This window comes from Rhodnius prolixus, unplaced genomic scaffold (genome assembly GCF_049639745.1).
Source record: "Rhodnius prolixus isolate KJV_2025 unplaced genomic scaffold, Rpr scaffold_14, whole genome shotgun sequence".
NCBI classification, from domain to species: domain Eukaryota; kingdom Metazoa; phylum Arthropoda; class Insecta; order Hemiptera; family Reduviidae; genus Rhodnius; species Rhodnius prolixus.
The window spans coordinates 2,162,863-2,190,001 of record NW_027411594.1 but is presented as its reverse complement, the minus strand read 5'-3'; the positions used below and the strand labels follow the sequence as shown (position 1 = coordinate 2,190,001).

Below are 27,139 nucleotides of genomic sequence, written 5' to 3'. Positions count from 1 at the left end.
ATACAATATAATTAGGAAAAAAAAGAAAGCCGTGAAAACTATATACATAACTGTCTACAACAGAAATACTTAACTTATCCCCCAGGCCTGGGTCTAACTCGGTTTTGCGGGGGTGAAATTGTATCCACTGTTTTCAAACGCCTTTCCGGCGCCTGTTCGCAGGCCACTGCAGCACTTCTCCCAACTTCCTTCTCTGTGGTTGATTTCGTTGAGCGCAATCCCCACACTGGGAAATGTTCACCACCGCTGGTAACTTCACCCGCTCACGAAAAATTACCTAATTTCTGTCCGAAAATTGTAGGTCTATCCGGCCAAGCCGACGAAAGGAAGTCACCTTGTAACAGAGCTATCAGTGGCTTACTGCCCACAGTCGGGCTCTGTCTCTCCACATACGCGCCGCTCTCTGTTTATCCCCTTTTGTTCGCTTCATAAACAGGCCGAAGTACAATTTCACTCGCTTAACTTGCCAAAGACGTATTTCTTTCTATTCATATTCCATTTGATGTACACATTTGCCCCCTAATTGAATTGTTACCCGATTTTATATAAAAGTTAATTAAAAATTCTTGGTACCAGATTTTCTATCTGTAACAACCTCAATCTGCCACTTTTAGGCTTGACAAGTTTAACTAAGAAAATGCCTCCAGGCCATTTTAAAGAGTGCTCTTTTGAGTCCTTAACTTGAGAACAGAACAAATGTTTTGCGAGTGATTTCTATTTAAGTCGCTAGAGGGGTATACCTCACATTAGTACATATATCTGGTGATATAAAGGGTTACAGGTTAGAAAAGCGGAACAGGAACCTACAGCCCCACGGCACCGCAGCCAAAAGAGGCTTATAGTGGCCTTCCCCCTTTGGATCTAGTAGACGAAACCTCCCCTACTAAGAAGGTTGAGGACTTTCCCTACTAGTTCTATTCTAGGTCTCAAAGTTCCAAAGGTTTCATAGCGCAACCACTCGATTGCAACACAATTGAACAACAAGTGAGAGACCGCACACTACAAGTGAGAGGCCACACACTACAATTTACACAGTTACAATCGAATTACGAACTACTGTGCACATTGAGGAAGTATAGAAGTGTTAGTGTGCTCGGAACAGACGAGAAAGTCAGAGTGAACAAGTTGTTGCAATTGTTGCTGAAAAAGCTGTAGAAATAACAACAGCCAGCCAACAACACGTAGAGCTAGGTGTATTCTATGTTCGACTTGTACACGGAGCAGTTAGGCGACTTAATTCACTACAACTTGAACGTTGCTCAGTACGTGTAGTTTTCTTGATATCCTTAAAAACATCCCTGCACAGTAACAACAACCCACTTTCCCCAAAGGTATTGGACATTTTAAGAGGCGAGTTTTCATCGTCTCCCAAAACTAAAACCAAACTGTCGTTCGTTTCGGAGCTACAAAAGCTCTAACCAAGTCTAGACTTCTCTTCCCTGACTTCGACTTTTTAGTTGTGTAAGTGTACGGTTAGCACAAGAACAGCTTCCCTCCCCTGGACCAGTATTCACCTTGCTTCTTACCCAGAGTTTTCCACCTGAGACCTTATTTCCATCAAATATTCAAAAGGTCCGCTCGTAACATGTCACCTACCGTCGTCCGGAGTATAGCTTCCTACCAGACAGGGAGGTAGGGTCTTTCTCCTGCCCACCCACAAAAACCCTTCCCAAGTAGCTCAACCGAACTTCACTTATTTGAAAATACCCTGTAGAAAGTGTTCTACATTATGCAGGAATTTGTTTTTGCCAAAATATAGTACAGTGGCCATATTTTCTCATTCGCCACTTGGAAAAAACGCTAATAAGTCCCGGATTTATTTCATATATGTGTTGATTTCTCCGTTTATTTTGTGTTTAAATTATCAATTCCTTTGTAAATACATTCTAGGGAGTAGTAAGCAAAGAAAGCTCTGCCCTAAAGTGACGTTTCATTACATATTACGGTCCTAATTGTCAAATAATTGTCACTACGAAATTTCAAAATAAAAATTTGATCTATCCCCTTAGGTTTAAATTCATTTAGGATTAGGTCACATTTAGAGTGTGCAGGAACATTTGTTAAAAGTACTGCACACTCGAGTTAGATTCTACGGAAATAGACTATATTATACTTGAAGCGGATAAGTCATTGTGATTATAGTATATATGTTTAGTTGAAGCTAAACCCAAATACAATACTTTAATTGATTGATTCTTGACAAAATGTGAGTTTATGGATTAAGGGATGGTACCATCGGCGAAATCGCATTCCCCCTCGTCGACTAGATTGATGATGTAAGAGGGGAGCGCCGTCTGCATCCGATAGCCTAGGCTCCACCATGCCTTGCTGAGCAAGATATGTGTGGGGCAGCCCGATAGGGCAATAGGTACCATTCCAGCTCTAGTGGCCTTTATGTAAGAAAAGAGTAAATGTGTGGTGGGCGCTAATGGCCACAGACGTCGATGCGCCGGCAGAAAAAAAAAATTCGATGTAGAAACGCAACCTACTTCCTGCCTAATTGTGATGCAATGTTGCCAGAGAATGACGTGATGATTGTGAATAGAAGTAGATCATTTTAATGGAATGAATTTACGCTAAGAATACGATTAGTGCAATTGTTGGTAATTCTATTCGATTTGACTTCACACCCTGAGCCGTGTACGTGAGTATTAATCCCACAATATGGCTGCACTTCCTGCCCTCAAAACACACCCACACCCACACACACACACACACTCTCTGTGCTGCAGAGAAAGGATGATCCAGGTCGCTATCTAATCCTAGGCCAGTATTTCTTTTTTAGAGCCGACCACCATAGCGCCACAGTCTAAACCAAATACTTACACACATCCTTAGCACTGCCTCCTCCCTTTTTTTTTTTTAACCCTTCCAAAGAAAAAGCCTAAGCTGCCCTCCCAAAAGCGGATATATCCCTTGAGATGTGGGATCTGATACCTCGTAAGTCTGCCCTAGCATTCCTTGAAACATTTTTTTTGGGGGGGACAAATCCGCCACCTCTCTTATTCTTCCTTATTTATCTTCTCAGTTACCAGCATTTTATTCCTTCCTGGTCGGGGACGAATATTTGAAAATTACGACCTGAATAGGAAGTAACAATCTACGTACAGAGGTAATCTGATTTGAATACTCAGCCGACTTCCTCTTTAAATACCGTAAATTTAAAGAATAACATTTTTTCGCAACATAGAATTTCTTAATCCTAAGTGTTCAAAAAGAAGTTTGACGTAACATCTTCCACCTACTAGAACCGATAATCCTGGCGGACGAGCCATTTTTCGAGAGAACACGCAAATATGAGACACTGTTATGGAACAGCACATACGCGCACACGTAAATCAGAGTGAGAGGGATTGAGGTACAGAAAGAAGAGAGAGGCAGCGAAAAGTAGCACTTTAAGAAAGTAATATTAGGAGAAAAATAAAGAACAGACCAGTTGAGTGGATAATAAATTTGTCGGGATGACCTCACCAATCTCTCCAATTGGATCTTGGATGATGAAAATGCCGACGTTAAATGAAATGGTTTTTTAAGAGAATTAAAAAAAAAAAAATCTAAAGTCAAATGATAAAAGTCAACTTACTTTAGTCATATTTATCACCATCTACTAGGCAGTAAATTATCCAGTAGAGCCTAACCAGTCCCAAAGTAAAATAGGATAAATAATCCTTCCCAAGAGGTTTGCACAATTTAGTGTTAGAAGAAGGAGATCTACGACTTCCCCACTGGAGGAAATGGTGGGAAAACTGGAGAAATGTATAACTTTCTGGGAAGGAAGATGGAGAGGACTTGTCTTTTCCTCAATTCTCCTGTTTCTCCTGGTTTCTTCTTCTCTGCTGATTCATATTAGTTGGAAGTTTCACTTTGCCCTAAGGGATACAGTATTTAATGAATTAAAAAAAAAGGACGATCGAATAGTGTTCTCCTTTGTCTTGAAGGACATAATTTTCTTCAGGCTATTTTAACAAAGTTTTCATTATATTCAAATTTTAAATATTTTACTATTATGGAAGCTGAAAGTGGAAACGCTTCCGGTTACTGGGTGGATTTCACAGTAAATTGATGATAAATGAAATCTTAGGAAATTGAAAATTCTAATCAATTTTCTGGGAACTTTTTTAATGTAGAATTTCCCGTAATGATATAAAAACAGCCTGTCGATTATAGGCAACTTGACAAAAAGTAGTTTTGACCAGTCTTTAGCTAAAAACAGGCGAGTGTTCCTGCTGGAATATTACGTCCAATCAATACAGTATGTAACTTGCCACTAAGCCAAGTCTTGCGTTTCTACCGCTATAGCCCAGGATGTTGCCTAAACCTTCTATTCAGATTCATTATGATTTTTACAGATGTTCGGCCTTGGTTAGGCACTATTTGCTCGATGAACTCTTTCGCTTGGTTTTGGTTAGCCATTAAAGACCTTCGAAGCCAGGGCTTGAAGAATGATTACCTCAGATTTCTAGAACATGCAGCAACATCGTGGAACTTACCTACTAAGAGATTTTGACTAATAACTGTCTCTCTCTGATAACGTGTTGATTTTTAAACGTAATTTCACATTGGCTTTTTGCGAACTAAAGAAAATTTTCGTCACAGAATACTAAAAATACTGTAGACCAACGCTATAAACTTATATTACGTAACAAAAGGCCACTGTATATTTCACTATTGGCCCCCATATGGACGTAAGAGCTCGAACTATATGGTACCAAAATCCTACACTCTAAATAGTAACTTCCTATTACGTATTTAACCTAACCAATTTCCATTATCTGAAATTCCATTCCAAACTAGCTCCTCACTTTAATCCTCTCATCCAAGCCCTCTCCAATCCCAGTATCCCCACTAATCTACCACTATGTCTAAGGCGACCGTGCGACCATCTGGAAGCCTGACGACAGCTGTCCAGAGTGGCAGTAGCATTCCATAACGTCTTAATAGCCTTAATGGTCATCGTTGGATGGCCGCCGTTCACGAGTCCAAGTCATTGTGTGAGCGCTAGCCTTAGAGTTTTTTTTAGATTTTACTCGGCGGGACGGGACCCACGCCCCACGGCACTGCAGCCACCAAGAGGCTTATTGGGCCTTATTAGCCTTAAGCCAACTCGTATCCATCTGCTTTACTTGTACCATTTAGTACAGATTTGCAAATTTCCTGCAAATCCCTAAATATATATTAAACAATTTTACTAATTTTTCTCAACTCCAAACAAGAATTTTATGGTAAAAACTTAATTTCTTAAATTTCGTCACGATCTTTATAATTCTTCCTCATACCAGCCGAACACTTAGCGGCCAATCCTTGAAGAGAAAGAGAGGAAATCCTAAATTCTCTCTCACTATCTATGCCTCGCTATTTCATTCCCCGCATTTACTCACGTTGAACGTAAAGTATCCAGAAGCGGCAAAATGTCTTTATGTGTGTGTGTGTGTGTGTGCTTGAGAGAAAGCGAGAGGGAGAGAGAAGTATGAGGTAAGGTGAGAGTGAGACAGGGAAGGGATTTTCACAGCTTTTCCATTTTTAATTACTTTTACAAGGTCCATTAATATTCCAGTAGCAATTAAGGCTTGGTAACACGGATGAAGTTGGGTTGGAGCGAGTAAAGAAGGAGTCTGCTCCAGTAAGGAAAGGCACAGAAGTAAAAGGGAAAGCTATCCTGTGCTATATTTCGCCGACGGTAGAAGACCAGTTGGTGTAGCAGGATGATAGGGGGTTTTCCACAGGTCGTAGGGAATACTGGCGAGGTGCCCTTCAGACCTTATATTAACCAATTAACTCTTCTAAAATGCACCTATATATATACACGACTGTCTGACAACTCACCCTCTCAAATACTCCAACTCCTCCTACCTCTCCAAACGTCTGGCCATTCTTTACTCTTTATCATCTCCTACGAAAGATCTCTCTCTCTTTCTTCATTTTATTTTCTTTGCGTCTTTTTCAATGATATCTTTGTTAAGGTCTTTAACACGGGCTCTTTATTTCAATTAATTCATGGATAAAAATTTCCTTCCCTTAGGTTCTACGATCTCCTAAGATAAGCGTTAAGTGGCTGTGGGAAAACTGCAAGCTGAAGTAAATCTTCTAATTTCCCATTATAATCGGTATGATCCCCAGAAACGTAACTATCTTAAAAAGTTCATTCCTAAGGAGACGCTAGCAATTTAAAGACTTTATTTTCCAACTTGGACTCTACTGATCAAGGAAGCTGCATGGTGGCCAATAGGTATTGATCAGGCTATCTTCTCAGGTTAATTATTCATTTCATTTAGATAAAAACATAATCACTTTCTTAATTAGATTGTTTATATTCAAAATAATGAGGGCATTCTCTTTAAAATAATTAATAAAGTAAAGTAATTGCCTATTTTTTCAGGCGGGGCTTAACGACCAACTACCAATTAAGTGTCGTGGACGGAGGCGATTATCAAACATACTTTACTATAAATTTCTTTTATTAACCCTTAAAATAAAATCCAAGGCCTAAGACTGGGAATCGAACCCAGTACCACAATACATATTAGCGTCGCAGGTCTCGCCTCTAACCGCTCGGCTACCGTGGCGCCTAAATAATTATTAATTAACATTAGGTAATAGTTTTGAAGATGCTTTATAATCCTGGGAATTTCTCGGACAGCTCCAAGTCAGAAGAAGGTGTGAGCTGGGATTTAAAGCACTAACTCTAGGTATGGCATCTCGGTAAGCTAGCCAGGAACTGCCTACATACACATTTCTTAGAATTTAGGTACGTAATAAGTATATACCTGGACATAGAAAAATGAGACTTCAATCCAGAGGAGACCCTGGATCCTCAGATCCTTAAAAATATCATTGCTAGGGAACTCATGCGTTTTATAAGCCTGATAATTATTGTTTAATAAACTTTGCCAAAAAGAAAAATAACACGAATTGAGTCAGTATGAAACTGTAGTAAGATTGAAAATTCCTTCAAGCTTAACTCCCCGGTGTCCATTTCAAATACTTCTAGGTCTAGCCCAGACTAGGTCAAGATGGGTATTCCAACTAGAGAATGTCATATAGGGGCTCAGAGGCCACTAGCCAACCTCCGCCGAATCTAAATCTAATCTAAACTTACTTTCAACATTTAGAGTGCAGAATTATGTTTGAAATTCAGTCTGCAGAATGATTCATGTTTCTATTGAGCTTAAGGAGAGAATTAAGCCCCTTTAATCTTGCCCTAAGGAGCTAACATTCTCTAAATAAAGTAAATTTTCCACAACATACGAGGGTCGTTTGAAAAGTCCGTGCAAAAATAAGAACTACTTAATTTTTTGGGGTAAACCTTTTTTATTTTTCAACATAGTCTCCTTTTAGGCTTATACACTTCGTCCAACGCTGCTCTAGTTTGTTGATCCCTTCCGAATAATAGGATTTGTCCAAGTCTGAAAAATAGCCATTCGTTTCTGCAATCACCTCCTCGTTTGAATAAAATCTTTTTCCCGCCAGCCATTTCTTCATATTGGCGAACAAATAGTAGTCCGAGGGAGCCAAGTCTGGAGAATAGGGGGGGATGTGAAACGAGTTGGAACCCTATTTCCATTAATTTTGCGACCACAACTGCTGAGGTGTGAGCTGGTGCGTTGTCGTGATGGAAAAGGACTTTTTTGTGGGCCAATCGTGGGAGTTTTTCTTGCAGCTCGGTTTTCAAACGGTCCAATAACGATGAATAATATGCACCTGTAATAGTTTTATCCTTTTCCAGATAGACTATGAGGATTATTCCTTGCGAATCCCAAAAGACAGTCGCCATAATCTTTCCGGCCGAAGGAACGTTCTTCGCCTTTTTTGGCGCAGATTCCCCCTTGGTAACCCATTGTTTAAGATTGTTCTTTTGTCTCAGGAGTGTAGTGATGTATCCATGTTTCATCCACAGTGACGAAACGACGCTTAAAGTCCTGCGGATTCTTCTGGAACAGCTGCAAACCGTCCTTGCAACACTTCACACAATTTCGTTTTTGGTCAAGCGTGAGCAGTCGTGGCACCCATCTTGCGGATAGCTTTGTCATGTCCAAATGTTGATGCAAAATATTATGTACCCGTTCATTCGATTTGCCCACAGCACTAGCAATCTCACGCACCTTCACTCTTCTGTCATCCATCACCATATCATGGATTTTATCAATGATTTCTGGAGTAGTAACCTTAACAGGGCGTCCAGAACGTTCAGCGTCACTTGTGCCCATATGGCCACTCCGAAAATTTTGAAACCACTTATAAACTGTTCTAATCGAAGGTGCAGAGTCACCATAATGTTTATCAAGCTTCTCTTTAGTCTCGTCAGGCGTTTTGCCTTTCATAAAGTAGTGTTTAATCAACACACGAAATTCTTTTTCGTCCATTTTTTGAAAATCACTCGACTTCCTCGATTCAAACGAATGCCAAACACAAAGAAATAGACCGATCTGGCTGAAACTTGGTGTGTGTTCTTCCAAGAGGTGCTACTAACTAAACATAACCTCGATACGCGCCAGTAGTGCCATCTCTCTGACTTTGCACGGACTTTTCAAACGACCCTCGTATTACTGGTATTGTTTTAACCTAGTAATGCTTTTTTTAGTGAACTCACCTTGTATTTGCCCAGATTGTCGACAGTACAAGAAAGAACAGCTTCACGACCAACTGGCGTTGTTAGATTGCCTATTGGAAATGCAAACTCTGGTAGCCCACCGTCACCTGGAAATGATTTAGGGAAATCTATTATTTTATCCAGTTTTCTGAAAGAAAAAAAAAATTGAGAAGAAAATGTTTCGTGTTTTCAATTAGGACATTTTCTTTGGGTAAACTTTTCTTTTTTGGACAGAGCACTTTTTAAAAAGTATTTAAATGAAACAAAAATTAAGCTAGATGCCTTGAAAGTGTACGCTCGGTGAACCGCGAGCTTAGGTTTATCGAGATCCTTTGTAGCTGATAAGATCAGAACACTTTTCTTGACAGTTTAAACACAAGCAATATTCCGCTATAGAAGCTGCTTTAAAATGGAGATGAAATAAAACACAAAGCAAAATGTCTTTGAGTGGTCAAGCAAGATTGAAGCATTTGGATAAAAAGGGTGATCCAATCCAGTCGTCGAAATACTTTAATCAATTTAAAGTTCTGGGTAGGGCTGTTTATCCCTTGCTTTTCTTTTATACTTGTAGTATCGTATATGCCTTTCCAAAATAGAAAGTAGGGTGCACTTAGCTGGCTTCTGAAAGAGCCCATTGTGCTCATTGATTGCTTTCATTCTCAAACAGCTCTCAAGTCATTAATAAACGTCTGGATCTATTACAAGGCATGTAAGAGTTTTCAGAATAATGTCAAATTGGCCATTTAACATTTTAGCCCTTCTGTGTAACGACTTCTATAATATGAATCGAGAATGACACATCTCAGATATGATTCCTCGTGAATTTTGATAAAGTGAAGCTCACAGAAACTACATCAGCTTTTTTTCTACTTATTCAACATTTCAGATATGTGCTTAGATCTCATTAAGAAGAAGTACCACAATTCAGCAAATGAAAATTCACAGAAATACTTTTCCAAACGTTGCTTTTCATGAATGGTTCTTTTCGTCTTGGAATAATGTGCCATAATTCAAAAAAGCAGAAACTTACAGAGTGTACAAACAAATTTTATACTTGGTTTAAGGGCTGAAAAAAGGACTTATCTCCTGTCAGACAAAATCAGCCTACCACAAGTTATTTTTTTCTCCCAATTGTCTTTATTCCATCAAGTGCACACAGCGAAAAAAGATTCGAAATTATTTTTGGACTCAGAGAGTCTCAAAAATAGGCCATTGCCGCCAAAAACTCAACATTAAACACACACAGTCACAATATTTCTATTATTGACTATAGTAGTAGTGAATGAGGTCCACAAGGCCACTGTTACACTGGTTCAAAGATCCTGGAGATTCCAGTGTTACAGGTGGCAAGCCAACCCTACTTCCACGTAGTGTGGACCGGAAGCGTAGCGCCTAAGCGTTGCGACTAACAGGGCTCTGGCGGGTCGGTGTGTTTCCTCCACCGACTTCCTTTTCCCCACATCCTGTGTTTTTTTCGTTTTCTTTCCTCATTTGATCCTTAGCCTATCCCTCGCATGCTCAGTGCTCAGATACCGCTGGTTCCTTACGATTCTTAGGCTAGGCCAACATCTTAGTTAATGCTAGCCATGCTGCTCTCAAATTTTTGGGAGCAGAAATACTGTTTCACTGTCCTGGTCTCCTAGGCATTCCAATTTCTTGGGAACAAGTAGGTAGATAAGACAGGGGACATTTATTTCCTAGCTGAGTCTGATGACTCCTGAACTTATATCCTTGTATCCTACCAGCGATGTAAAAGAGAAGTGTAGCATGGATCCTTTGAGAATATCAGAAGGGATGGAGATCTCACTTTGTTAAGCTGAATAGATCGACTCTGCTTAAATTTCAGTTGGTATCAGATTCACCAGTAACTCTAGGTGTTGAGCGGACACTTCCCTAAGGTTCCATGCATTTAATTGCGGCCTTACCCAGTCTCCTAGTTACTTGCCTTCGGGAAACACAAGTTTTTTGCGTTCAGTAGGTTAAAACAACTCTCTAAGTACATTCAAAGCACTAGGAGACTGGACCAAGCAATAATAGCATGGCTTCTTCGACTGAACGACTTCTTTTTAACTTTGGGACGAAGAAGAATAAGCATTATTTCCTTGCCGTCCTTCTGAAGGTAATAATACAAAATGAAAAAAGAAATTATCTAATATAAATCTTTTAATATATTTGAAATTCGAAGATTAGGAGCATGAAATGGTACTGAAGATGAGAACATTGTCTATTTATCTGCTTGTCTATCTTCCCAGTTGTTCTGGGATTAAACAGTATATGTAGATATTCAGTCGGAGGTTAGGAATGGTGAGAGATGTTTGTTGACAAGTGAGAAGTTGGTTTTGGGGCTGCCACCGCAGGAGCTATAAGGAACGTGTCGCACCATATGTGACTCGGTGACGTCTTCCTCCAGAGTATCGCCACAGTTCCCATCTGGAAGGGAAATGAAACGGGGGTAAACACATGAGATAAATTCTCCCTCATTCCCATTCAACTCTATCCTAAACTAAGAGCACACATATGTACAAACATACTAACATACTGTGACAAAGTCATGAACCAAAACATACATGACGAGTACAGTCCAATCAGTAGTCTTGGAAGCACATAGCAATGTTTGGGAGTATACAAAACTTCCTTCATGTCTTCTGTATTCCCATCTGTTACCTGGGGTGCGGTGGGTACATATTGATAACTGAAGGCGGTGAACCCTTTAAGCTGTATGTTTGTTCATCGCTATCTGTTTTATACAAGTTTAACCTTTAGAGGAGTTCTATACTTGAAAGTTCTAACCCCTGCTTCTATTAACTCATTCTTAAAGATTACTTCGCCGACCTTTACTTCAGAGTGCGTTCTACTTCAGAGGGCGTACAACCCTCCTTTAGAACAGAACAGCCTCCTTTAGATCTCTTTCTGTGTTCTATCTATTCAGCAGACATCCCTACCCATGCTAGTTCTAGGATCATCACTTCTATACTAACGATACCTCTTTACTATCCTTACATTTTAATTCTCTTAAAGCCTCCTTAAATAAGCAGGACTAACCTCATAATCATATGGTGAACTTAAGTGAATAAAGCATTCGCCGGCGAATAAAATCAAATACGAATCACAATCACTATTTCTACTGACATGACAAAACTGCCCTCCTATATTGACTTTTTAGGATGATAGGAGGGTACAACGCGTTGCAATTTTTGTAAATCTATTGTGCACTTTACCGAAGTCCAATTACATCTTCTACAATTTAAAAAAAACTAACTGAAAAGTCTCAGAATCTTGGAGGTTTCTAGGTGATTAAGTCCTCCCTCTAGATATCACAATCTTTTTTTGTAAATTAGTTAACATCGCAATTAACTCGAAATTATATTTGGAGCTATTTTTGTCTCCACACAAAATCATTACATTCTCGGGCGGCTTCTTCCGCTGTCTTCCGGGTAGATACTTCCTTCGAAAAGGAGAACATACTTGATATGGAAAACAATAATGCAGACTTCTGTTACGTCCCTTTTCACAGAAGCAACAACTTACAAATCACTTTTAAAATCGATTTAGACGCAAAAGCGGATCCACAAAAGCCTTGCAAAGTCCAGAGATTACCGTCTTTTCCAATCTATTGCATTCTATGACTCTTCAAATTTCTACTTCTTTCATTTCTCCACAAAAATCCACGGCTTTAATCCCCATTAATGAAATTTAATTCATAAAGAATATCATACTTTGGAGTGAAAATCTAAAAAATTTTAAAGAAATTTGAATTATTTTCTGAAAGAACTTTAATCAGAGGAAATTGAATGACGTTTTAATATCATTATTTTTTCGCTCATTACACGAATTTTCTAGCTAAAAGGGATTAAGAATTAAGAAATAAAAGAAAAACTTGCTACAAGGGAATTTCCCATGGGGTTTTTCTTAGCAAAAGAAAAGAAGGGATGTAAATGAAGGGTGACTAGCAAGGGCGGAAGGTAGAGCTGTGGGACACAAGTTCTGGTAATGAATCAATGGCAAGCTGATTGGCCCCCATTCAAATCCTTTTAACCATTCAGAGTAATCCCAGAGCGGAGGCGGCTACATTACCAGTTTCCTGAGTAGATTGGCAATTATAAACTGTTTCACTAACACCCTACCATCTGCTGGATTGGACTGGAACCAACCGAAGGCACCCATATGTTCCATAACATTGTTCTTTCTAATAAACATCTCAATTACACTGAATCACTTCCATTCAACAGCACCTAGTAATGGATTGCTTTTCAATATTTCCTTCAAGAGTAAACTCAAATGCCTAAATCCAAATTTGTAAGAGGACCCAAGATTATTATTTTAATTTAATCCATTTTTTAATAAATGGTGCATCATCAACTGGGGACTACAGCTTCCGTAAGATTTTTAAGAGCACTAGCCGCCTCCGGACAGAGGGTTCTTTTGTTGCAGATAACATTGTCCATCACCGGACAGTTACCTGTTACATGCTCCTAGGGGTACAGCTGCATTCTCTGTTCCATTTTCATTATTTTATTTTCCCTTTAAACTAAGCTGTTTTTCCTGATTAATCTGTTGAAATGCTAGTAAGACCATCCTTATAAACTTCCAAAACTTTTAGTATGGACCAATTTTGAGGGATCTAAGCAGGGCCCAATAAGCAAGGGTCACCAGGGAAATTGAACCTGACTACCAGCTCCCCCCTATCTGACTCGGGGGAGGGGGCAACCTTAAACAGCTGGGAACGTGGTGACGTTTCCTCGAGACCTCTTAAGTTTCATGGAAGACCTAGATAGTTCCCAAGTGTCACAGGGAAATATTACCCTATCTCAAACAACACCCTCATAGGGTAGTTTTCCACAGAACACTTGAGAAGGGAAATGGAGGCAGGCAGGATTTGGCTGCAGGAAGTAGTCTAGTGAATATCATTATTTTTAGCGAAACTGTAATATTTTGAAGCAATTTAAATTTTTAATTTGAATTTTAATTAACATCCCTCCAGACTAGACTGAAAAGACAAGAAACTAACCAAAGCTACAAAACTTCTCGCCAGACTGCTTGAGACGAACGATCTAAACTTAACCTACATAACAAAAGACTCTTATATCAACTGCGACCCTATTTGGTCATACGGCATCGAAGTATGAGGATCGACTAAACGTTCCACCTCACTACGCCTCCAGGCATTACAGTCAAAAATACTTCAAAAACTATTTAACGCTCCGTTCTATACTTCAAACCTCACCATCCATAATGATCTCAAAATCTCTTTCATTACAGATCTTGCTAACACTCGTCAAATTTCACTCTTCTACAGCAGCTCATCCTAACCCTCTAATTGAGGGACTATCTTCTTCTGCAATATCAGGCGAGAAGATTGAAGAGAAGACTTGCCTCGCGATCTACTGTCATAAGTGCATACATATGTCCAAGATAATGGAGTGACACTGCTGGGTGCCTTCTCCACTCGTACATTTTCATGTGTTATCATGTACCACTTGTTGCAACAATCTTGTGGCAGTTGTAAATTCAATAAAAGATTTAAAAAAATTATTAAAAATAAATTTGTTAAATTTAAGGGAATATTGGACTCCAGAGATTCATTGAAATAAAACTCATCTTCTTCACACAACTCTGAAAGGTCCTTTGTTATTTTTTTTATTTTTATTTTTTGAGACAGAGAATGGCCATTGACGTAACAAGCAATAAACTGAAGACATGCTTTCTCTAGGATACGAGTACTCACTGTAGACAAAGAAAACCTAAAACCAATCTCCGCTGGTCCCAAGTTGATAACTTGAACTTTATTGAAATCGATTTAAATATCTCCTCTACATACTAATTACATTCACTACAATAAACTAATGTACTAATAAAATTAGTACATGCAGTAAATAACACAATACTCCAGCTAGTCTACAAAGCAAGTTAGAGTGATGTAACTGGAAAATCTAATAGATCCCCGCTTGTCTATTGTATTAGAACAATGTTTGTTGTATCAAATCCAATTCCCAATCCACTTCTTGGTTGTTTCCCTCAGTGTTACCATGGATGCAAACCATCGGTCTCTTTGCTTGCCCCAAATATCTTAATATAAGATACAGTATTTTCTAAACTATATAATCACAAATTTAAGCATCATAATGGAGACGCAATTTAGTTTAATTCCTCGAAGATAGAATTGTTCATCAAAGTACCATGTACTTCATGTTTTTTCAACATTCACAGCAGTTTTCATTGTCTTTTCTTCACCAAACTTTTATTGGGGATCCTCAAGGCAATTTAAAGGACCAAAGGGTTTATAAGGTTATAGCCCTTAACAACAAAAAATTAATTTAGCCGGACGCAACAATCTCTACAATCTAAAAATACTTTTGCGTCATCTCACTAATTAGAGCTTAAATAAATGGAATTAATTAATGAGTTTTTTTTGCAATAAACATTAGTTTTGAGCACTTCTGAACACGAAAACGTGTTGAAACATGTTCAAAATATTACGAATTGTTCAAATTTATCATTTTCTATTTCGAAAAAATGGCAACAATGAACGCAACTTTCTTTTTAAATCACTTTAGCGTATTACCAGTATTTATTGTTTTATTATAAATATTTTTTTTTAATTTAAGGCGCATCAACTTCTGAGATTATTGATGTTGAGCTTTTCTTCAGTACTTCCGGATAGTGATCTTTCGTTACAGTTATGATACAACACTCTGTCCATCACTGGACAGTTAGCTAAAAATGGCTTCTAGGAATCGAAAATCTGAGGACCAACAGTTGGATTCAGACCCAGGAACTTAGAATGGAAATCCCTTACTTACCACACAGCTTTTTGACTTTTAGGATTGTGATTAAGCGATAAAAGGTATAAAAAATAGCGAATATCTAATATTTCAATTATATTTTCAAAGGTGAATTCAATTGTTAATGAGAAATTCACAAATTATGATTTTGTTCAACAAAGTTTTGTTATTAGTTCAGAGTGAAAATAGTTAAGGCTTTATACGAGGAATTTGAACAATATTTGGGGATAACAACTAATATTTACGAGAGTAGTTAGAGAGAATAGAGAAATTTCCGGAAGTGACTCTATAGAAATATGACTATAAACGAGTAAAACTATATACAGGACATGATGAACATTCTCTGTAGTTCTTCAGCAACGTGAATAATTGTTCAGCTGAGAATAAGCCAACTTCATGTATTTGAGAAGAGTATTAAATTCATACTTCCGGTGGCCATTCTTTAGCTTTACACATTCAATGATCAAGCTGTGCTCATGAGTTTGTCTGTTTGAATATCTTATATCTGTGTAAAAAGATGTGACAATAGTAAACTCTATGGGCAGGGCGTTCAGACTTTATACGTCACACACTCACACACACAAAACGATACTTTGCTTTGTGTGTAAAGAGCTTGAGCAAGAGAAATGGACCCCCGCCGAGTAATAAATCCACTCTGAGCACATTAATCATAGGTCTAGTCTGATGACGCCACTTCCATCGCTTTAGAATATCCTCTCATGACGTCAACATCTCCATATTTTCCTGTTTCGGGTAACAATATTTTGATATTATTCCTTAACTTACAATGTTAAACTATTTACTTCGTTATTCCCTTTTTTTTAGACTTTAGGGTCTCAAAGCTCGGTTGCTTTTCGTTCTGAAAACGGAAGTAACCACTTTTATGGGGAAATTTTGTGTATTCAACACGATTATTGCCAAAGTGTTCACCTGAATTATTATTATTATTATTTTGGCACTGGCTTTCGCCATACAGCCAGCATCGTCTAGGTGCTTATCACTAGAATATCAATCACTCTCCATTCTTACTTATAAATACATTCGCTTCACACATTCATACCTCTACTGTATACAACTATTTACATACAAACTTACAACTAATGGATGGATCAGTACTCTATATTACTGCCATCCTTATAGCTTAACCGAAATTAAAATCATGTAATCCTTCTCTAATCATTTTTTTCCATTCATTCTAATCGGCTATAACCTTTAAATACATTCATATTTCATTGCTAGCTCTGCTACAGATTTAAGCACATAGATGTTGGTGGAGAATATAATGTCTTCGTAGCGAAATGGTGCATCTAAATACCTGTATATGTCGTCAAACATTCGTTTCCTTTCTACTACATAACGTGGACATATCCATTATTATATGTTTGAAATCCTCCTCCTCATCGCAATCTACGCAAAGAGGAGAGGACCTTTTCACCTGAATGATTGCTTTAGTGTTGGTGTTAATGTAATTTTTATTGTTGTTTCGGAGGGCGTTAAGCGACCTGACTTCGTGAGCAATGTTGAGTTAAGATTCTTCTGAAGCACAGAGAGATTTCTTTAAGAGGCAAATGTCGTTCTTGAATGGTAAACACGAGTAAATTTGTAATTAGCATTTCCCTGTAATTAGGACAATATTGCTAAACGTTAATTAGCAGTTACAGTCGTGAATAGTTTGCCCAAGATCCTGAATTTCCACCTACCGCTTCCAGAACAATAGTTAGTAAAGCAAACTTATTCCGTCCAATATTTACACTAAACTCACAAACCATCTAATAAACACAAACACCTATCCACGCTGAACAATCTTGGTCTGAAATTATTAGATCATTTAATACATTAACAGCTGCATATTGATTGTATGGGTAGGTAATTAGAAATGATTGGTTTCCATAGATAATGGGGGCTCGTAATTGACTGGCCAATTAAAGCGCAGTTTTCCCTCGCAGAATTGATTATAAATAGCCCCCCCCCACAAAAAAACCTGCTTTGTTCCCTGGAATTTATTTTATTTATTACATTCCATTAATAATAATTTTATGACATGAAATCGAATATTTTATTTACCTGCTAATCGCAATACGATCAAATCAAATTTCTCAAATTAATAGATGTATTAACCAGTTAAGCGTGGTATTTAGTTTTTTAAAAAACCTCCCACAGTGTGCGGAATTAAAATCAGACGATGACGTGTATAGACGTCGAACGCAGGGCATAACAACCCCAGTATTTACAACGTCATAATAGTCACTGCAAGCCACTTTTTCTGCAATTTCTGGGGCTTGAGATTGCACAGAGCATTCTGTGCTCTTTCAAAATCTTGCACCGCTTCTCGTATGCAATGCCCCTAGTTAACTAGCGACGCAAGTGTTTTTTTACAAGGAAGAAAAGAGCTTTGAATTCGGTGTAAAATCAAATCATGCTCGTACTGTGAGGTCTGAATCTCTATCTAAGAGGTAAAAACGGGCATTGCTCAGAGGGTTGAGAGCTTCTATTTGTGCGCGTAATTCCCCAATCTTAAATGCGGAGACCAAACATGTACCAATCACTTATCACTTGGCTGACTCCCACCATCCCCCTCCGTATCAAATACTTGGCAGTTCTATAGATAAGATAAAGGAAACATCCCACCAAATAATATTCTTATTGTATTTTATTAAAATTTCGAGTTTTTATAGTTAACGGCAATTTTATATTTTCCACAACGAGTATACACGTCGAACGCACCGTAACAGAGATTTGGTTTACTGAAGAATTATTTTTGAACAATACTAAATAATATAATAATAATAATAATAATAAGGGATTAGCTATGAGGTTAGCATACTGGACTCCCACGCGGAGGTCCCGGGTTCGAATCCAGCAGCTGACACTTAGATTTTCTCTTCCTAGGAGCTTCTTACAGCTCACTGTCCGGTGATGGACAGTGCTGTCTGGTGTCGTGTCCGGAGGCCGGCAGTACACTGGAAAAAGCTCCGGGCGCTAATAACCTCAGCTGTTGATGCGCAAGAAAAAAAAATAATAATAATGATGTAATAAGGGATGTAATAAGGTAGCCGAGCGGTTAAGAGGCGAGACCTGCGAAGCTAATATGTATTATGGTACTGGGTTCGACTCCCGGTCTTAGGCCTTGGATTTTATTTAATGGTTAACAAAAAAAAAAATTACAGTAAAGTATGTTTGCTAGTCGCCTCCGTACACGACACCTAATTGGTAGTAGGACGTAAAGCCCGCCTGTAAAAGTAGGCAATTACTTACTTACTTAATAATAATTTAATAATACTAAACTATAGTAATAGAGTTATTGCAGTAGGAATCAATATACAGTAGTTCTCTTTGTGCTATTCATTTATAGGCAAGGGTCTCATGATAAGTAGGATTGGAATCAGAGTTAGCCAATGGGAACACCAAACACAAATAATCCATTATTTCTATAATCATAACATCTACCAAAACGGGCGTTCAATATACATGTCGTTGGTGTTTGAGACTGTCAAAGATTACAGGATTACTCGCAGATATACCAAGTCGCCTGATTTGAATCCTCTTGTAAAGGAGACAATTCTATACAATGGATCTCGGTACAGCTCTCGTTTTGATGAAGAATTCTTGAGATACTGGAAGGTAAACACCATTCATCTCATGATGAGATTGTTTGGGGCTTAAAAGTGATTCGGTTCAAGATCATTGGGATGCGTGTTCTTTAAGATTTTCGTTGCTGTTCAGATTCCGCGAATCTTAAGCGACTTTCGTAAAGCCTCGCTTTTTGACCAAAAACTCATTTTTTTGTTTTGTCATTGATATTGTTGTTATTTTTCTCTCCTTTATATAAATTACACCTGAAAAAACTGTCATACTTAGTTCCGTTGAAATTTGATCACAACAAATTCATCTATTTTTTTTTCCAGAGGCTTTAAAAAGTAATTTCCAAGGGAACAGTGATACTCCTGTAGGTTCTAGGATATCGGAGATCACCTCTTTTCAAGATTAGAGTGAAACAAAGAAACACAAGGTTTACTTCAATTCTTCTCTACTACTTTTATTTATATTTCCATCTAAAGATGAGTGTAAAGTAATTCCTGCACAGCGTCCTTCTTAAGCACAATTCTCAGGAAATATCAAACCTTAGGAGCTTTCTTTTGTTATCAAGTTCACGCAGGACCGACTCTCAATACAGTCTTTCTTTCATTCACTCAACTGTCCTTCTTTTCTAAATTATTACCGAGGTACGGCATCAGTGTTTGTCCTTTCTCCAGAATTATTACAAGTTGTACTTCTTTTACGTTCCTCTTTTTACATCTTTCTATTGTTCTGTGCTATAATAATTGTTTATTTTTTTTTTTTTTTACAATAATGTTGGGCCTGCTATTTTGGTTTTAAAAATTGAGCTGCTTCGTCATGATTCCTTCAATAGTCCATTCTATATTCTATTGAACATGTCTAATATTCGAGACAACTATATTTTTTTGTACCACAAATTTTAAGTTAAATAAATTTCTTAAGGAGTTAGTAAAACTATGTATTGGACATGATGAACATTTTCTGTAGTTCTTCAGCAGCGTGAATAGTCAGCTGAGAATAAGTTAACTTCACATGTTTGAGAGAGTATTAAATTCATATTCGGTGGTCATTCTTTAGCTTTACACATTCAATGATCAAGCTGTGCTCATGAGTTTGTCTGTTTGAATATCTTATATCTGTGTGAAAAGATGTGACAATAGTAAACTCAGGGCAGCCGTTCATACATTATACGTCACATATACAGGATTCAAATCAGATTTCTCTAAATTCATTTAAGTGACTGAAATAAGATAAAAGAATTCGTTCTCAGTCTGTAGGAGTCAATGAACAGCAAAGCGGATGTCAAGTAAATACAAAAATTTATTCCCGGAGTTCACAAATTAATGAAGAGAATCATTTTTAAGAAAGAATTATCAAGGAAGTTCCGGGAGCTCGTGCTTTGTTTATTCAGTTGGTATCAATATTTAACCACCTGGACCGGAATCTACCCAATACCAAGGCGATTAATGGGGGGGGCTAAACCAATCAATTATGTTTACTGATTAAGAGCATTAAGTGTGGCGGAAGTGAAAGAGAAAGAGAGAAAGAAAACCTATTATTTTGTTAATATTGTTTGAAGAAAAGGAAGGACCCAGTTTGGGTAAGTAGGTAATAGGAGGATGCTGGCTGGCTTGGGAGTTGGGGCAGAAAGGTAGAGATGATCTATCGAACTTTGGTCAATATTTAATGGTAAAGAAAGATACCGTAGAATAGGAAAAGAGTGGATGGGGTGGAATTTGTCTGTGTGAGTGTGTATTTGTGGAGAACCAATAGACATTTAGAGTTTTTTCTTTTCCTTTTTTTTTTTGGTTCAGGTCAAAATGGACACAGACGGAAAAAAGGGAAAAACTAAGGCTGTCCAAAATAAACATTTCTATCCACGACTCCATTTTCTAATCCCCCAAGGACGATCCATTCCCCGCTTCCAGCACTCTTTGTCGACGACACTCCAATGCCAACAATATCACCACATGCCAACAGAAAACATTGGAAACCTCTTCCTTCCGTTTTCCTGCTTCTTTTTATATCCCTCGGCTCAATTCTTTTTTCTTTTTTTCTTCACAGTCCTGGTGATGCATTTCTTCAACATTTTTACTTTTACTTTGTCCCTTAAAAAAAGAGGAAGTTTATACAGGCTGACAAATGAATTTTAAGCGATAATGAAGAAAAAATAATAATTACTATATACAGGGTGTTCATTTTAAGACGGCTCAAATGCATTTCATGCTTAAACGGTTGTTCTGAGCGAAAAATGGTAGAGGAAAAATTTGTTGCCTGTCACCTCTAGTTTCACAATATGTGACTTGATTTTAGATTCCTGCCCGCATAAGCGGCTGACGCGCGACCAAAAGTGAGGGTTTGCAGTTAAAAAGATATTGATCAATATCTTTCATGTAAAGGATCAAAGTTATTCCTTAATTTATCAAATAATGCACTTTAATCGACTTGTAAAGCATGGCTGTGCCTTCAAAGGTGCCTCCTCAGACACAGAGAGCAGTTAATTACCTCCTGGCTAACCTGGCTGGCGAGCCAGAGAAGGCTCCTTTGAAGGCACAGTATATGCTTCACAAGTCGAATAAAGTGCATTATTTGATAAATTAAAGAATAACTTTGATCCTTTACATGAAAGATATTGATCACCTAAATATGTGGCGGGAGGTTTCCAATTTTTTTGGTAATTAAAAGCAACTCTCCCAAAATCACCAAATAATTATTAAACCTTCTTGTTTGTAACAGATGTAAAATTAATTTTTAGCCACTTTGTGTATGCTTGAGAACATCTAAAGCTCTTAACATTTGATTTTTCTTAGAAAAATTACTGGCAAAACGACTTATTTCCCGATATTAAGAAAAATACTAGCTTTACTGCCTTGGCAATATTTTCAGTAGAAAGGGGATAAAAAAAATACATAAAAATGACCTGTCGCGTGCTCTTCTTTCTCTTTGATAACAAGTTAAAAATTTGAAATATGATTAAAAATACCAGATTTTGAAATGGCCTAGCACCTTTAATTTTGCAGATATCGATTGCGGTTTCCGGTTTCTTTCATTACTTTTTATACTCTTTAAAACTGTGTATATGAAAATGGGGGTCAATTGTGAACCCCCACTTTTGATCGCGCGTCAGCCGCGTATGCGGGCAGGAATCTAAAATCAAGTCACATATTGTGAAACTAGAGGTGACAGGCAACAAATTTTTCCTCTACCATTTTTCGCTCAGAACAACCGTTTAAGCATGAAATGCATTTGAGCCGTCTTAAAATGAACACCCTGTATTCTCTATATTGCCGCCTTACCAACTCACCCGACTACAATTATTTTTACATTCGCCGACGATACTGCAATTCTATCACCTCATCTGGATCCTATAACAGCATGCCGTGCACTCCAATCACACCTAAATCTTCTAGAGCCTTAGCTGCAAAAGTGGAGAATCAAAGTGAATGAATGGAAATTTAAATACATAGTATTCACTCTAGACAAGAAAACTCTCCCCCCTCTCTCCTTCCACAACACTTCTATACCAGTCACTAACCAAGTACGATATCTCGGACTACATCTTGTCAAATGACTGACATGGAACCCACACACGAGACTCAAACGAACTGACCTCAATCTGAGGTATAAAATGTTGAAAAGACTACTCGACAAACGTTCAAAACTGACCCTGACAAACAAACGAACACTATATACCGCCCTACTTGCCCCAATAAGGACGTACGGAATACAACTCTACGGAAGCGCTAAAAAAATCGAACATCAACCGACTTCAAACCTTACAGTCTAAAATTCTAAGAACAATAGTTAACGCTCCCTTCTATGTCTCCAATCAAACAATACATTCTGATCTCAATATTCCTCTCGTCTCTGAAATAGTCCCAATCTCGTTACACAAAACTCCACTCAAATCTACACAATCATTACAACCCTCTGATCAACACAACATGTCTACTACAAGCACTTCCTTCAAATCCACTACGCAGACTGAAGCGGCGGTGGCCACGCGATCATCTCAATATATGACGCCGACCTCCTAGGATGGTTGCTGTGTAAGCTTGCCAATCTGGCGAACTAACAGCTTCCATCACTGGATGGTCGTCGTTCACTCCACTCACGCCCTTAGCGCACATGCATGTGCTCGAGTATGTATGTACACACTATACGAGTATATACACGTGCATGTGTATTTTCGCCATCCCTTATCTCTCATCACTTTTGCCTATTGGACTAGATACAGTTGCAAAATAAATAAATAAATTTAGAAAAAAATTACAATAATAAATTTTTGGCAGTTGTAAATACCAATTACGTAGTAATAAGCACTAAATACAGGGAAAGTTAGCGTACGCTAGATTTCCACGCGGTGATCCCGTGTTCAAATCCAGCTGCCGGCCCCTGGATTATTCTTTTTACAGTTGACTGACAGTGTTGCCAATAAAACAAGTGAACACGCTTTGAAGTCCGACTGTCTTCTAAAAAAAAAAAGCTCCAAGCATCTCAGATGCTTACGCGCCTTAAAATAAATAAGTTCGGTAAGTTCCCTGAAAACACAATATGGGGATTATTCCGTTTTTTGTTTTTCTTTTGTGGCTAGATGGACCTTGGGCGATATCCAGAACTAAACAATGCTCAGAGCGTTTTGAAATAAAAAAATAAGTAAGTAAAGTAAAGTAATCGCCTATTTTTTCAGGCGGGGCTTAACGTCCAAAACTACCGATTAGATGTCGTGGACGGAGGCGTCTAGCAAACGTACTTTACTGTAAATTTCTTTGATTAACCACTAAATAAAATCCAAGGCCTAAAGACCGGGAATCGAACCCAGTACCACAATACACATTAGCTTTGCAGGTCTCGCCTCTAACCGCTCGGCTACCTTGGCGCCTCCCGTTTTAAAATAATTGAACGAGCCAATTATCTCATAATTTTTTTTGTTGATAAGCTGTACTCAAACTGAACTTATCAAAATTTATTAAATGTAGCAATGATCTTCACAGTTTTACATATTTGTTCACAATTTATACTGTATTATATTTTATATTTTTTTCAAATATTAAGCTAACAAATCGAATAATGAATTTAGCCGTAACGTGTACATTATTTCCACAAAAAGTTAAATAACACTTTATCTGTACTTCCGGCCATTTCAAAATCCATTTCCATAACTTGCATCACTTTTTTGTTTTGCAGTATTTTCCCTAACAATTAAACCCTGCTACACTTCCGGAAATGAACATTGTGAAAACGTTGTTGTTTCAAATCATTTATACAGTTCGTTCAATTTTAATTTTATCATCAAATAATTTATATGAATCGGATGTTGTATAAGCTTTTTAATAAAAATATTTACGTTTGAAAATACATTACGGCTGGTTGGTTGATGGAAAATATTGACGTGTTGAAAATAAATAAATAAGTGGAATTCTGAATTTTGGTATAGAAAGTCACTGGGGGATTTGATTGGTGGAAGTAGGGTGTGTGGGAGAACAAACAGAGAGAGAGAATCGAAAGGGATTGGCGAAGAGTATGTGAAGGTTGTCAAAATAAATTGAAAGTGTCGACTGGAAGGTGCAATATTTTTTAAAGAAATTATAACTTCGCTAAGAGGAAGGAAGTATACAGGCTTTTCCTTATACGACTTGAACATACACATTAGCTTACTTGATCAAAAGAAAACCCAAGAAGTGAGGAGAAAATAAAAATAATAAAATTAGAGATTAAAAAAACAAAAAACGAGAATTTAATTTTCTTTTTTACTCAAGTCAAGTTTAAAATTGAAAGTGTCAAGATTAAAGAGAGATCCTGGCAAGGAGATGCTGGCAGCCTCCTCCCTAAACTCTTTCAAAGCTGAAGGATGCAATCTGCCTCCCATGTCTGTTTAGATTCTCCAAAGCCTAAATCTCTTCTTGCTCCGCTTTAAGTTGCATACTTTTTCCTGCTTCCTTCTTAAGCCTAGCCACCGATGAAGGCGCTACAGTATCTGACATCTAATTTATTTTCAAAATAAATATTTGTCTCTTTTAGTGTCCTGAAATGTTTACGGATAAATTATTCATTGAGATTAAATTATTAATGCTATTTTATTTTTTTAAACTGTTCTCAATAATGAAATTATGTTACATCAGAAATATTTGATGATGAAGATAAATTAATTAGTGCGTCCCGTTTGAGAATCCTTTTTTTACTTTCCCTTAAGTAAAAGGAGTTCTTTGATCGCGTACAGTTTTTCGTATCAAGTTTTTGCTAGGAATAATCGTCTGTAGTCCCCAAGATATAGTTTCAACAAAATGGAGTGTATCTAACTGCCTTGATTGGAGTGTTTGGGTCTGCAAACCTAAAATTTAATAACTAAGTTTAGATGCCATCATCAGAGCCAAGAAAATTGGCTAAGGGGGGGGGGAACCATGCCTTTTTACTCAATCGATTTTTCAACACGTCTAAGGCTTTCAAGTTTCAACTTGGAAAGCTGAGAAAAAACAATAATAGAAAGGCGACTATACCGATATATCTGGGTGTGGACCAAATTAAGCTAAGACCCCAAGAAACAGAGCTTTCCGAGGGATGCCACGTTTAATTTCACCCTGCTCGCTGAATACTGATCGCTAAAAAAAAAGAATATTAAGTTCTACCCGTTAAATATTATTTACAGCTCTTAAAACTTGTTCTGTTAGTGTTATTTAGTAATCTTTTAGTAGCAGTAGCTCATGTATCACCAATCACCAATGTGGTACACAGATGGCTCCAAGACGGAGGAGGGTGTGGGAGCGGGAGTGTACGGGGTGAAGCCGAAATGTAGGGTTTTCGGTTAGCCTAGGTAAACTAGCTACAGTCTTTCAGGCAATTAGGTTCTGTGCTGCCGAGATTGTTAGGCGAGGAATTATTAATTCTAAGGTCGTAACTTTCCCGGATAGTCAGGCTGCTCTACGAGCTATAAGTTCCTACCAGGTTAACTCAAAACTGGGTTGGGACTGACTGGGTGCCCTGAAGGAAATTAGTGACCAAAATAAGGTCTTTCTGGTTTGGGTACCTGGTCATGCAGGATATAAGGGAAACGAAGAGGCAGATTTATTGGCCCGGAAAGGCTCTGCGGGAACACTTCATTGGCCCGGAGCCCTGTTTAGCGGTTCCGAAGTGTGTGAAGACTGCTACCACTACCATTAACTTATGGGTGTAGAGTAGGTCTCAGGAGTGGTGGCTTGCCATCACTTGGGCACAGACAGGCGAAGGAGTTCATTAAAGACTATCCGCCGAGGCTGACTGCAGAATTAATTCGTCAAGGCCTTTAAGGATGTTTGTAGGCCTATTAACTGGCCACTGCAGGCTCAGAAAACATATGCATCGCATGGGCCTGGCGGATGACAGCCTCTGTAGGTTCTGTGTCAGGGAGAGGAGGAAACGGCACTGAAACGGTGTTGTGTCAGTGTGAGGGGCTCGTATGGCTAAGGATGTTACTTCTCGGGGAGGAAAAACCAAGGCCTTGAGAGCTTTACCCAAGAGTCGCTCTCCAGCATTAAGAGTCTGATTAAAAGGACAGGTCTGAAGGGTGAGCTTTAGAGTGAAGGGAGCCACAATAGATCCAAAGGGGTCGCAGTGGCGTAGGCCTTGAGGCCGCCCTAGTCTAATCTAATCTAATCTAATCACCAATCTCAGGTCACAAAACTACCCTTTACGTAGTTTTGTTTTTTTTTTTTCGGCGCATCGACATCTTGGTCATTAGCGCCCACTATCATAGTTCTTCTTATTTCCAAATACTACTCGAGCTGGGATGACAAGTGCAGACCCACAGCTTCCAATCACTACACCTTGCTTAACAAGGTAGGGTGGAGCCTGGATCTGCAAGATTGTCTCCACACATCCCCTCTTATTTCATCGACGTTGTCGACGAGGGGGAGTGTGGAATATGATTGTGTCATCCCGTAAATAAACTAACTTTTATAATAAATATTTATTTCTGAATTAATAATTTAACTTGTATGCTATTATTTACATTTTCGGCAAAACCAAAAGTATTACTGGGTTAATTTATTAACCTCTACATTCACTTTTTACTTGGCTTTATTTTATACTTAATCCGAGGAGGCTATTTACTCTAATAGTAGTTGGATGTGCAGTACTTTGAACTAATTTTCCTGCACATCCTAAAATAAACTAGAACTAAATAAAATTAACCTAATAATGGGGTTGAAATACTTGTATAAAATTCTTTCAACCCCAG

At 38.1% G+C, this 27,139-nt stretch overlaps 1 protein-coding gene across 2 annotated transcripts in view; it reads right to left on the bottom strand.

Annotated features, from left to right (window-relative positions):
- LOC141451641 (neurotrimin-like) overlaps window positions 1-27,139 on the bottom strand; it is a 324,652-nt gene that overhangs the window by 136,786 nt on the left and 160,727 nt on the right. For both annotated transcript variants that reach the window (XM_074123100.1, XM_074123101.1), the window contains exon 2: window positions 8,588-8,694. In XM_074123100.1, the coding sequence (XP_073979201.1) occupies window positions 8,588-8,694 (107 nt within the window). The remainder of the gene's footprint in view (window positions 1-8,587; window positions 8,695-27,139) is intronic.